General features: G+C 42.5%; 1 protein-coding gene across 1 annotated transcript in view; it reads right to left on the bottom strand.

The window, feature by feature from the left end:
• Positions 1-1,301: 1,301 nt before the first annotated feature.
• LOC136695420 (BTB/POZ domain-containing protein KCTD16-like) overlaps positions 1,302-14,464 on the bottom strand; it is a 51,296-nt gene continuing 38,133 nt past the window's right edge. Inside the window, exon 2 of the mRNA XM_066669485.1 lies at positions 1,302-4,619. Coding sequence (XP_066525582.1) covers positions 4,168-4,619 — 452 coding nt within the window. The 3' untranslated portion in view covers positions 1,302-4,167. The remainder of the gene's footprint in view (positions 4,620-14,464) is intronic.

Genomic DNA, 14,464 nt, shown 5'->3' with positions numbered 1-14,464 from the left:
GATAGGACTGGGTGGTTAGGGTTCTCCTCCAAGTGTGTTAAGCAGTCCAGTAACGTTGTGTTGGCATTAGTGGCTTTTCACATGAAGCCAATCTGAAAGAGTTCTATTATCTGTAAGCGCTTATCCAGTTCAGGGTCACGGTGGGTCCAGAGCCTACCTGGAATCATTGGACACAAGGCAGGAATACACCCTGGAGGGGGCGCCAGTCCTTCACAGGGCAACACAGACACACAGATACACATCAACTCACACACTCGGACACTTTTGAGTCGCCAATCCACCTACCAATGTGTGTTTTTGGACTGTGGGAGGAAACCAGAGCAAACCCATTGTGGGAGGAAACCCATGTGGACACAGGGAGAACACACCAACTCCTCACAGACAGTCACCCGGAGCGGGAATCAAACACACAACCTCCAGGACCCTGGAGCTGTGACTGCGACACTACCTGCTGCACCACCGTGCCGCTACCTGAAAGAGTTCATTCACGTTTTAATTGCTTGAACATCCAGTTAGCAATTTATCATTTGTCCACTTCTAATGTCTCTCCTATCACACATTTAAGGGCGACTGAGTCCATTGTGTTATTCTTGCCGCCATTTCAAGCCCTTTAGAGTGATCTGTACGCCTGTGTTATAGAGCCATAATAAAATGTGAACCTTTCTAAAAACTTATTTATTTAATCTGCCAGGCTTAATGTGTTTGGATCTCTTGGAGCTAAGATACAAGCCCCAAAGCTTCTCAGTTGCAGAAGAAATATAGCAACGCTGCAGAAACTTGACTAAAAATAGGCCCATCTAAAAATGGTACTTGTGATGCATGTATTTCTTGCCACGTTTTTTCCCTGGGAAAAAAAATCAGAGGTTAGAACAAGCACATTTGAAAGCTGTGGAAAGCTGGATTACAGAATCCTACCTCTGCAATCATGCGGATAACCTGTGAGGAGACAGGGTGCGGACTTAACTCTGTCTGTGTTGTATTAGAGCCAGTAAAGCTCATAATCTGAACATTCAGAGACGGTTTTTGAATCCTGCATTGTTTGTGGAAAAAAACAGCAAACGCACCTTGACGCCGAAGCTCCATCCAATCTGCTGAGGCCGCACTCTCTTATTTGACATAAACAAGCAAAATTGGCCACCGGCTTGTTTTCTTCCATAAGCCCGTGCCTGAAAGCTGTGCCTTTTACCAATTACACTCCTCCATCTCACTTCACAGACTCACAGAGACAACAGCAGAGTCCAAGCAGTGCATTATGCTTTAAACTCAACTCATTTAATGAATCATTGCACATTCACAATAAGAGATTCTTCACGTACCCAGAGGCCAAAACCAGTTCAGATACACCACAAACAACAGTCCAGACAAAGAAAGAAATATTCACAACACACAGGAACAGTCTAGCGATGATAAACAGTGCTGCTCAGTTCTCACCGATGCATCGTTTCAGTCGTTTAATGGTTTCTGCTAAATGTGAGTGAATCGTGTGGGGCATAGAGCACAAATTAATTGGATCTAATTGATACTGATACTGCATGGCACTGGCCTCCGTGAAATAACATGCATTTTTGCCTTGCTACAACAGGGAACATCATCATCATTATAATCATCTTCATCATCATTATCCGCATCATTACTTTACTGAATGAAATGACCCTTTTATTCTTGCAAAATCACCAAAACAGACTTGTATCAACACAGTCCATACACTTCAACACAACACCAGATTATTATTTATTCTTGTTTTCACTTTTTTTTCACCATTCACACATACTCTACTGGTCAGAAGTGTGGAATGACTCATAGCTAATATTTTGTTTTTAATTGGATGTCTGTTACAACAGCTTTCTCAGATGTTAAAGAAAGTCCTACAGCCCTGGCCCTCATTCTGCACATATTCTTCATTGTGTTACAGCCTCCTACATGTTGGTTAAAGCCTAACGTTGTTGAGATTGATCCTCGTCATTGAATCCTTGTAAACATTCGTCTTATTTATGCTCCACCAATAAATGCATTTCTGGCAACTGTTGCTAGGTTGGACAAGCTTCATGCAGTGTTGGCAACAGAGCCATTTCCTGCCAAGTTCCACACTTCGTACGCAGGTTTGTTGTTGTTTTTCTTCTTCTTTGTCTTCTACTTCTTCTTCTTCTTTTATAACTGGAATGAATCAGAATACCACCAAAAAGAAATATGTTCCTTAAAACTAGACAGTTTTGAAGTGACGGTGATGCGTTAGCCAATATGCTAACGCTAGTTCAGTTACACGGCAAAAGGGACATGCTTCTTATTTTAGCAGTGATTCTTTTCACACACATGGAAAGTAAAATCATTTAAAAATTAGAATGTACCTCCCATAAACCATGACACAAATAGAGCTGTGCTAGTGTTTCACTGAGCAGAAAGGGATGTTTGTCCATGTTTTGCAAAACCAGTCTAACCTCACAAAAGTAGAGACAATTAAAATCACATTTCTCAGCGGAGCATTAAAAGGTCAGTTGTTCTTAAATATCACCTCTGAAGTTGTGTGTCACTTTTCAGCATCACGCCCTTATTAGAAACTCCAGCGGTAAGCAGATATTCCTATGGGAAACAATGAATGACATCTTAAGGAGATCACTGCTATTGCACCCTGTGGTAAACAAACACACTATGAACTAAATGTGGCTGGATAGACATTGTTCTTCTGAAAGTTACCTCTGAAATCTGTTTGCTAAAGGGTTGAAAATATGAAATATGAATATAGCTCCATGCAAAAAAACCCTCTAACCAGCGCTGACAAATGTGGTGGAAACTGTCACTCTGCTACCTCAGTGCTCAGTAGTACAACTTCAATTTGGAAATATAATAGACGCTCTCATTGATTTCATAAATACTAATTCAAACCCAAATTTCTGTTATGAAACCTACAGATAGTCCACCTCTGGAAAAGGGAACGTATTGTACCTTCAACCCAAATAGCAATGAACGCTTGGTCGACGTGTGGCTCCAATGTGGCACACCTGCAGGTCTCTTTTGGCTTGAATGACGGCACTCATTCAATGAGTCTGGCTGCCTCGACTCAGCCACAGATCCACATTGTATGGGCCAGATATCAGGTTTGCTGTGGAACAAATCTGGACGGAGTAAACCTTTGGCCCACATCTGGCCCACACTACACCTGCCAGTGCCATAACTGAGTCCTTGGTGCCAAAAGTGAGACAGATTTCAGCTATCTGGGAACTCACACAAGTGCACTGCAAGGCAACTGCTGTATGCTTCAAGAGATATTTATACTCTGTCTCTGTCCTTAGCAAACAACAGTGAACCTGTACAGGATCTCTTTGTTGTTGTTGTTGTTGTTCTGCGACACTTTGAGCAGCTGGTGTTGGTGTAGAATGGTATTAAAGTGTAGATTCAGTTCCATGTTACATTGTCTCTGTGCAAAGGAGGAGCAACATTCATATTTCAACAATTTTCAAAGAAAACCAGTGACATTCATGTTCTCATAGAAAGACCTGGGCACAGTAGGCTTAATCCCTCAAGTACCTTCCTAAAGAATAGTAGTGCTTCAGAAAACACTGCTGATGCACTGAGTTACATATAGAACTACAGTGAACATTACAGTGGAAGTGTTACAATCTAAAAATTCTCATTAAATACAACTCCGTCAGTGGCTTTAGCTAGTTACCTCCCACCCGTGCTGATGAGGACTTGATGGTTACTACAAAATGAGGTCTTTTCTATTGAACTGAGCAATTCCAGACTTGTGAGCAGTAGTGCGGCTCCTTCACTGTTCCTGTACCCAGGTGTGTGTGACTGGTGCAGTGTCGCAAGCGTGTGTAGAGCAGGCAATGGTGGTTCTTCGGCGCATTTCTGACCCATTTGGCTGCACTCCTTAAAGAGCAGCTTCGTTGAGACGCATTGGAATGGATTTTCAGCTCAGGGGTGTGTGTTAGAGTAATTGTGCTTGTTGTAACAGAGCAGAGCAGTGGAGTGTGCGACCGAGTCAAGGTTTAACCGCATTGTTCTCAGCGCATTAAGCGTCTATCTGCAAGATCAGAGTCACAGATTGCGCTCCTCAGCCAAGTGCAGATCAGAATGGGATCTGAAATGCAGATAAGCAGCTCATATTCCAAATACACACACACACACACACACACACACACACATTCACACACTCTCTGTTTGTGTTCACAGGTGATACTTCCTCAGCAGGTCTGATTGCCACATGTTCTTCCTGTCTGGGAAGCGCTCAGGGATTTTGATTCGCCTGAAGTCCTGGATGCACTTCTGCAGCTCCTGCTCAGGGGTCATCTTCTCCTTGCCCGCTTTCCTCTTGGCGGTCATCAGGTCCCGGGGTCCATGAGTGCGGACCCTCAGCAGGTCCGTCCTGCGCCTCATTTCCGCCTGCTGCAGGGCCTGGGCTGGGACCTTCTTCATGGCCCTGTCTAGCGTCTGGACGTTAGGCTGGCGAGGAGCGGGCCGGACGATGACCGTTTCATGAGGAGAGCTGGCCTCAGACTGAGTCTCAGAGCAGGAAGTGGACAGTTCGTTAAAGGACGTCCCGCTCTCGCCTTCCCGCTCACTCTTCTGACTCTTACAGCAGCATTCGCAGTGAGAGGATGACCAACCGGATGGACCACCTGAGGAACACACAGAGATCTTTAACAATAGTGTCAATGTTTGATAACATTGTTAGTGTCTAATTTTTAAACACTCAATGCCATATACACTGCTTTATGTCTACTTTGTGATGAATGGACCAATACATACACAAAACACAGCACAAAATGTAAGGAAGTGTGTGTTTGGTAGATTATTTCTTTGTTGTAGCAATGTTTCTTGGCAATAAATCTTGGAAAGTGTTTTGTTTTTATAAGCAAATGGCTCTTTGTTTTGTTCCTGTCTTCCTTGTCTCCGCCTTTGCTCCTCCCTCTTTTGCCACCTTTGTGTTCCTGCCCCCTCGTTATCTGTCCCAGGTGTTTCTTGTTTGTGTTTTCCTTTTAAAGTCCACGTCAGTGTTTCCTGATTGTGGGTCATGGCCTTGCTTGAGAGTCTTGCTATGTTTAGCTTCAATGTTCTGAGTTTAGCTTCAATATTCTGTGTTTAGCCATCTTGTTTTGCCTCGTTTAGCGTTAGCTCCTTTTTGCTCTTGCTTAGTGTTCACTGTTTATTTTTCAAGGTCTTTGTATTGTTTTTTTTTTTGTTCAGTGAGTTTAGTAGTCATTGTCTAGTTCCCTAGGCTCTCTGTTTAGTTCCCTTGTTGTGTTCATTAAAAGTCTCCTGCGATTGCCTCCATTCCTGTTTTATCTCTGACCATCCTGACACTCCCCCACACCCCACTATGTGACACATAAAGCTTATTTTGTGTGATGGTGTGGGGCAGCATCTCCCTCGCTGGAAAAACCAGGCTTGTCATCATAGGAGGCAATCTCAATGCAGAGATATTGAGATGAAATTCTTCAACCAGTGGCAATCCCATATCTCCACAGTCTGGGACCGAACACTATCCTCCAAGATGACAGTGCTCGCCCCCACAGAGCAGGGTTTATCTCTTGTGGGATCAGCTTGGGTGTGCTGTTCATGCCAGACTGACCAACACAACCACATTGGCTGACTTGTGACAAATGGTAGTTGAAGAATGGGAGGCCATCCCCCAGCAGTGTGTGACCAGCATGAGGTGCCACACTTGTGGCTGTGTGTGGTTCTTCCACATGTTACTGAGGCTCCTGTTTGTTAAAAGAATAAATTGTTAAATTGCCAATAAGTCTTGTTTCTTCAAACTTCAATCATCCAGTCCACCAAACACCAAACGAGTCAATGGCAGAATAAGCTGTTTGGCATTGGCAGAGAGGATTTGGCAATTTTTTCATGGGCGCAACTCACATACACAGCTCTACTGCTCATCCACAAAAGCATGTTCCTTACAAATGTGGCACCATTTAAAAGGGAAATTAACAGGCTTTCCAGCAGTATATTCAAGCAGATTTATTGCCAAGAAACATTGTTACAACAAAGAAATAATCTACCAAACATAAATTTCCATACTTTTTGTGCTATGTTTATATATATATATTGCTGTCAATCAAAAATATCTCCCAAAATAGCAACTTTACAGGAGAAGGAAAAAATTTCTTTAAAAATATATATATATAATGAATTGTGAATCACAATTTTTAATTTACTTATACTTGAGCCTAAATACATTTTTCTGTATATTTAGGTATAGACATAAAATGCTTTAATTTAAGACATAAATCTAACAAAATGAGCCTCATCAAAATGTATTTGTTCCTTTCAGAGTGCAGTTCTGACCCATTAACTTTAGAGGAAATATTTTTTTCCATTCTGCTGTTACAGCACAGTGAAGTACTGATGGACACAAGCTAAAACCATTTACTCCTACATACAGTTACACTAAAATACACAAAGATATTTAGAGCTGTTGAATTACTACCTCTGTTAGGTATTGTCTGTGAGAACCTAAAAGCGAATTCAAGTGTTCAAAGCCTAACCCTAACCTCCACCCTAGTAACACACAACCAATGGCTTGGTCCTGTAGGTCCTATCTGTTTGCATTTGGTTTTCTTACAAAGTTAGATCTTAGTTGTCTTAATCCAATCTATGTTAATTCAAGATGGAAGACAAATTGCAAGTCATTTTGTAAGAGCTGTCAGATGCAGTTTTACTGGGCTGTGGGTGTCATGTTACAGAGGATTGGTGCCTAAGGAAACTGAGAGGAAGCATGCAACCTGATCGCAAAGGTCAGCGCGCACAGATGTGTGAGATGCTATTCCGAAAAGTTTCAAGATGCCATTAGCTTCCAGTTACATCATGGATGCCTTCCCGATGCCGCCTGAGCATTTCAGATTCTGTAATGAGTGCTCACACCCATGATAATGCTGTGCCATCCGAGATGTAGCATTTCGACTGGAGGAAAGGAAACTCACAGGCCTCACTTACACAGCCCCATAGACTCGGAACCTTGACATTCAGCCCAAAGCATCAGCATGCGAGCCAAAGCCAATCGCTTAACCCTGAAAGGTCGCGCTAGCCATTTGACCTTATCTGTGACATTACGCCATATAGCATCAACATTTAAATCGCAGTTTGAACTTTAATAGAATTGATTTGCTTTGTGTTTGGGGATGGAGCTTAACTCCAGGCACAAAGAGCTTAGTCCTTGTCTCCATCAGATTATGGTGAGCACTGAAAACTTTTTGTTTGCTGATGGACGCATGCGAGCGTGACTGCAGGTAGATATGAGGCATGTATCAATCTTTACTCTTTGTTTTACAGTACATTTTGGCCTTGCACTTGTAATTAGTGACAAACAGCCTCAGTGCAGTCCATCTGTGAATGAACTTCACATTGGCAGACTGAGCTTACAGTTATGGGCAGCTGTGGCCTAATGGTCATAGAAGTGGGCTTGGGACTGGAAGGTCACCACTAAGACACACTCAACCAACAAGAAAATTAGTGGGGGGGGTCTGTTGAAGGAACAACATTTTCTCCACCCTCAACCTCCATGGCCGTTGTGCCCTTGAGCAAGGCACCTAACCCCCAACTGTTCCCTTGGTGCTGGTATGGCTGCCTGCCACCTCATGTGCTGGCACAAGTGACAAAAGAAAGCCACAAATATCAACATTTTCTCCTTTAATAACTATGATAACCAGTTTATTGTCTTATTTTAATGTAGTTTTAATGCCTTATGTCCACTTACTTTAAAACAAGCATAGAACATTGACAATAGTAAGCCGATGTCTCATAATTTCCAGTTCCACCATAAATGATGAAGCAATTACATCCTAGTGCCTGTGGATATTGCAGCATTCAAGGTGGGAATGGAAGTTTCAAGCAAAAAAACAGCCAAATAAGCCACTGATTTCACCTTTGACACCATAGAGTTAGAAGTGTGTGATAATAAAGGTTTATCAAACACTTCTAAAAGCATACAATGCCCGAAATTTAACTACATTAAAGTCCAGCTGAATTTTTCTGATATCGCTGCAGTCTGACAACAGAGTGCTGGTGAAGTTCTGCTCTTTTTATTTGTGTTCTGATGATGTTTCAGACTCTTGAAGTGTTCTTCCATTTCATAGGGGAAGATATCGAATACTACATGTTGTATCTCAGTTCCAAGATAGCACTTGAAAACAAGGGGTAGGGGTAACATTGTTTAAAATGGGATTCGCCCTTAAACACAAAATACTTACCTCCCACCTCACTGCCTTATACTGGTTCATTTCCTACTTTACCAACAGATCATACTTTGTTGCTCTAGGTAAACACAAGTCGTCTCCCAAGGAGTTCCCCAAGGCTGAGTCCTGGGCCCTTTGTTTATCATTTACATGCTTCCACTTTCAGATCATCCACAGCCATGGTCTTAATTTCCACTATTATGCCGACGACACTCCAGTAATGGCTCCTTCTGCCCTTATAACTGACATTCACAACCTGTGACACTCGATGCACATTAAATTTTTTACACTTAATTTATTAGGCATAGCCATAAAATATCGAGTGCTTCACAATCCAGACATACTTTTAGATTCCTTCCTTTCCTTCAAACCTCATATTATGATCCTAACCAAAATATATTTTTCCAGCTTCATAATGTTGCTCACCTTAGTCCTATGCTCTCACTTAAAAATGCATTTATCTCTTTCCATTTAGACTACTGCAGCTCCCTCTTCACTGGCCTACCTAATAAAACATACACTCTTCTCAGTTTGTTCACAACTCTGCCAAAAACTCAACTCTTGTCACCCCAGTTCTTCATCAACTACTCTGGCCAACCTTCTCGCTTTGTATTCAGTTTAAATTTCTCCTGGTGACATACAGATCTGTACAAGGTCTGGCACTAGCCTACCCTTCTGAACACTTAGATCCCTACTGTCCTGCATGATCACTGGGGTCTTCACCTCTGCTCTTCATTTTCTTCTTCTAAACCTCAGCTAAAAAATACCTCTTCTCTCAGTATGTCTCCACTCCTCTCTCTCTATTTTTTTGTGTCTTCCTATGATGTAAAGTGACTTTGGACATTAGAAAGATGTTATATAAATGCAACATTCTGGGACATTGAGGCCTAGGCTCTGGGGTGGCCAGTCCACTGTTCTTTCAGCTGCATATTGTCGAGTTGTCAAAGCACAGTGGAAGAATAGACAGAACTGGGTATATTTTTCTACATCTGAAGCCAAAGTGGAGCTTGGTTTCCTCCTCTCTCACAGATATGAGCATGGGGACAGTTATGGGTGGTCTATCAGGCCTTGTTTTTTTTTTCCTCTCTCTTTAGAAATAGCTCTTGTAAAAGGAAATTCTTTGTTTTAACTGGAACATCAGCACAAAAGGGACTGCTGCATAGTTCTGTCGTTTTGTTCCACAGAAAGTCCATGTATCTTCAGAGTTATCATCCTGATGCTAATGGCAAACTACAAAATGACAAAACATCCCCAGAGGCCTAAAAATATGATAAAAGCCTCCTGAAGGCCTTGAGTATGGACATGTGTGTTTGTGTGTGTGTTTGTGTGTCTGCCCTTTCTTATTCCCACCCTGATGATTCCCCACTGTGTTTTAAAGAACACAAAGTCCTTATCTGCTGGACTGGAGCTCAATAAAAATGAATCAGATATGCTCCCCACAGAGTTCATCATATCTCCCGCTTCCTCCCGTCTCCATCTCTCACTTTCGTCTGCCGTTACACAGAAACGGATCCTTTAACACTCTGCCCTCCAACATTAGCAGCTGACTGGGCGCCAGTCCTTCGCTTCTCTGAACACACAATGCACCTATTATTCCATTCAGAACAATGAAATATTATATTGTAAATTTTCCATTAAAATGAATACAATATAATATTCTTGGAAATTAATACATAAATAAATGTGTTTTATTCAAAGTAACTGCTTTGGGGTTCAAGGCATTTTCAATACAAGGTCTCCTCATGCTCCTCAAGCTAAGGTATAATAGAATTAACATCTAGAATGCCTTCGCTCAATTTCAAATTGAAATTGAAAATGAAATTAATGAGTTTCCCTGTGATGTACTGAAATATATTCAGATGTAACCTTGACAACATGACTTGTCAATCAACAACAGCCTTTTATGATGAAACTATTGTGATGTCATAATGCACATGCGGTTATTGTTCTATCTAAGATCATCAGTTTAACTCTAAGCAGTGGATGGGTCAGTGAACTGCAGAAAATTTCTCTCTACACAAATTAGATCAGTCTCCATTCAGTCTCTCCTCTCATATCACACACACTCACACACACACACACACACACACACTTTCTCAAACCCTTCTCCCTCCCTCCCTTCTCTCCTTCTCACTCTCATTCTCTTTATCTCTTTTTCCACCTTTTCCTCTATTTTCACTTTATACACACATTGTTCTGTTTCTCTTTCTTGTTCTTTATGTATGGATGTGTGTGTATGTGTGTGTGAGAGAGAGAGAGAGAGAGAGAGAGAGAGAGAGAGAGAGAGAGAGAGCTTGGAGTGGTCCAGTGGGAGTGTATAGATGCAGAGCGAGGCCAGGCTTCATCCAAAAAAGATCATAAAAGTTTCAGACTGCGGCAGAGACATGAGCTCTGCAACCAGCAGCTTTTCAACTCCAGACCTCCTCCCCATCTCTCCTTCTTTCATTCCCTCCTTCCTCCTGAGCACTCCTTCAAAGCGTTCACATGTGTCTCTGGCTGATAATAGAGCGACTGCTGTACGCTGGATTTTGGCAGAGTACCGGAGCTCATACGGTACGCTGTGATATGGTTTAATTCATGTCTGTCTTAAATACCAGAGGCATTGTGTGCTCAGCCACCATCCACTGACTTTGTTTAGCAAATATACGGGTAATCTGAGACCAGCTTTGAGCAGCAACTCTAGGTATTATCTGAAATGGCTTTATTCAGCAGATACACAGGGCCATCTATTGTTTACCCGAGACGATGTATAGTTTTAGAGTGCCCACATAAAAATCAATTAACACACTGCGAGGGCGGGTGCGGTATCTCCCGGCCTGAGCACTGATTATATTACACTACATGTGACACGCTTTCCTTCTCTCTCTTTATCTTTTTCTCTTATTCCTTCTCTCTGTTTTTTCTTTAATTTTATTTCTCTCCCTCTCTTTCTTTCCCATTGTTCTTAGTGCCACTCCTTCCCTGTGAGTTCATTTTCGCTCTTTTTGTCTCACCCCCTTTTATTTTTTAGTTTCCATCCCTCGCCCTTCTGACTCTGATGATTTCTCTCTCTCTCTCTCTCTCTCTCTCTCTCTCTCTGACCTATATAACTCGAGAAGGAACAAGGTGGAGGATAGACCTGGGTCGGATGTTTAACCTCTGTTTCTTGCTTTCGTAAAATATAGATTTGTGCTTGAGTTTACGTTCTACAAAGCCATGAGAAATCTGGAAGTATTTTAGAAGAAGTGGTGTTACAGCGACTTGTGGTGGAGGGAGAGCTGGCCCTTCTCAGTCCGTGGAGTTGAGAAGATATTTATATTATATTATTTATGATATTCCGGTACCCTGTATAAATAAAGTTTTTTGATAAAAATAAAAAAAATCTCTCTCTGTCCTAGTGACTCTCTCTCAAATTCAGATTCAGATTCAAATAGCTTTATTGGCAACAACAACATGGTCTTATAAACAAATGCTATATGTATCTGTATAATATATACATATATATGTTGTATATATGGCAAATATTCTCTCTCTCAGTATGTCCTAGTCCTCCTTGTCTCTCTCTCTCTCTCTCTCTCTCTCTCTCTCCCTCAGATGCAGCTGTACATATGATATTGCAGGTCCATTAGGGTGAGGCCTTGTCTCTAAAGCTACTCAGTAACTCAGTTACTATATAAGAGCATTCAGTGGAATCACTCAAAGAGCTGTTGAGATGCATTTGGCACCAGCAGACCATCAAGCCACCAGGGACTTGGCAGGGGATGTGTTCTTGTCCTCCTTGTCTCTCTCTCTCTCTCTCTCTCTCTCTCTCTCTCTCTCTCTCTCTCTCTCCCTCTCTCTCTAGTGCCTCTTGCCCTTAATGCCTCAGATGTATTCAAATCCAGACCCACAGAGTATTACGCATCAAAGGCGACTGGTATATAAAAAAAAAACATAAAAAATCATCTGCACCACTCTCTTTGTGGTACTTTAGAGATCACTCCCAAAGGCGCTGGGTCAGCACTTCTCTTTCAACTTCTAAGAATAAGTTAATACAGCTCTAAGTAGTTCTGCAGTTGTATGTGAGTAAATGTATGGCCTTAGCAGTGCCTCTTAAACTCTCCCATAAACAGCTCCTCCAAGCTCTCCATGCCGTACTGAACTGCCAAGGGACATGGGTTAGATCTGAGGTAGCTGTGGTAGTATGGGTCCTTGCTTCTGATGAAACAATTTAACAAATGAATTATTTATAGATTATTGCCTATTCCTTATTATTAGTTATACTGGTTATACACTGCCATAACATTATGGGCAACTCTACACCCACGGCCCAATTCTCTCAGCTCCACTGACTGTACAGGAGCCCTGTGTAGTTCTACAGTTTCAGACTGGAGCCCACTTCTTGCTTTGCATACTTTGTTAGCCCCCTTTGATCCTGTTCTTCAATGGTCAGGACCACCATAAAGCAGGTATGATGTGGGTGGGTGATCATTCTCAGCGCTACAGTGAAACAGACATGGTGATGGAGTGTTAGTGTGTGTTTTGACGGTATGCGTGGATCAGACACAGCAGTGCTGCTGGAGTTGTTCAGTAAAAAGATGTATTGTCCATTTTGAAAATCCAATTGTTTGCTAATCTATCCTTGGCTCAGACGTACAGTTCTGGGAAATATTTAATAGAGATTTGATCGGTACACTGTAAAAAATTGCTGTAAATTTACAGCAAGTCTGCTACAGTATTTTATTGTAAATCACAGTATTTACAGTAAATTATTGCATTATTCAATTACAGTAATATGCTGTAAATTTGAAATACAGTAGTGTTCCTGTAAAAATACGGTAAATGGCTGGGAACTCTGCTGCCAGTATTTTACTGTAAATCACAGTATTTACAGTAAATTATTGTATTATTCAATTACAGTAATATGCTGTAAATTTGAAATACAGTAGTGTTCCTGTAAAAATACAGTAAATGGCTGGGAACTCTTTTTTACAAGAAATTTTTTACAGTGTAGGGAACCAATAGGCATTAGGTGTGGATTCTTTAAACTTAAAAATTGTAGCAACCAAAGGAAACCTGTCACGCCCTCGTCTTGTCTCCTCTGTTTTTCCGGCCATGTGCTGAGAGAGCACATGGCTATGTTTTGTTTATATCCTTGTCTCCGCCCTCGTCCCGCCTCCTCGTCCGTGTCATGTGTCAGCCCGTCCTCGTTATCTGTCCAGGTGTGTCTCGTTTGTGTCTGTATTTAAGCCCTCTTGTGTCACGTCCTGTTTGTCGTACATTTCACCTTTGTTCAGTCGCGTTGGTTCACCTTTCACATTTCACTTCATTTCGTATTGTTGTTTAGCTCTGTTCCAGTCAAGTCAAGTCAAGTTGTGTCGTGTCGTCTCGTTCTGTGTCCCAGTCGCGTTGTTGCCTTCCTTCCTTCTTCGTGTCAAGTCATTTTGTTTATATCCCTACTCTTGTTGTTTTCTAATTTCGTGTTTGCCCTGAAAGTCCGTTTGTGTAAGTTTCCTCTGTCAGCGTTTCGCTTTGTTTTCCGTCTGTCCCCGTTTACCCTGCTTATGTCTCAGAGTCTAGTTTAGCCTGTTTTCCTTTTTGTTTAAAGTCTGTTTTGGTTATTTTCTGTTAAATAAACTCATTGTGTGTTAGCAAGTGCGTCTGCCTCCGTCAGTCTGCCCGTGAACCGTGACAGAATGAACGACCCCAAGGACGCAGCTAGCTCGGACCACTTCGTCAGGAGGGGTGCTCTTCGTCGGACTCCTTTTCGAACAAGCCCCAGAGATCCGGTGGAGGAGGCGTTAAGAGCAGCCTCAGACTGGAATCAATTGCATCAGCTCTGGCCCGACGTGGTTCCTGATTCCCCAACAAAGGACTCGAGTCGAGAATCGATGGTTTATTCTAGCGAGAAGCTAAGAGAAGTCAAGGCTAATATTATCCAGGCACTAATAGAGTCAAGGACTTCTGTTGAGTCGACTCCTGGATCGGCGGATTACTCCAGCGGGAGGCGAAGGAATCGCCGTAAGAAAAATGCTGGAGTTACTCCGTCGATGGTGGATTACCCCCTCAGGTCCGGGGAAATTTTTGGGGGGGGGTTAAGGATAGGGGCTGTTAGCCTTCATCCTCAGGAGGCTAACAGGGGCACATCTCTGGGGGATCCATGGTCGATGACATCCCTCATGAGTGTGCCCGTCAAACCCCCTAAACCCTCTACAGCTCCAACGCGAGCCCGGCGAGCGGCGCGGGTTCCTGCCTCCGAGGACGTCATCGCAGTAAGGCTTGCCGCTCCAGTCTCCGTGAGCGCGGCACCTCCTGCCACGCCTGTCTTC

This window comes from Hoplias malabaricus, chromosome 4 (genome assembly GCF_029633855.1).
Source record: "Hoplias malabaricus isolate fHopMal1 chromosome 4, fHopMal1.hap1, whole genome shotgun sequence".
Classification (NCBI taxonomy): Eukaryota; Metazoa; Chordata; class Actinopteri; order Characiformes; family Erythrinidae; genus Hoplias; species Hoplias malabaricus.
The sequence above is the reverse complement of the archived record's forward strand: the minus strand, read 5'-3'. Positions and strand labels throughout refer to the sequence as shown.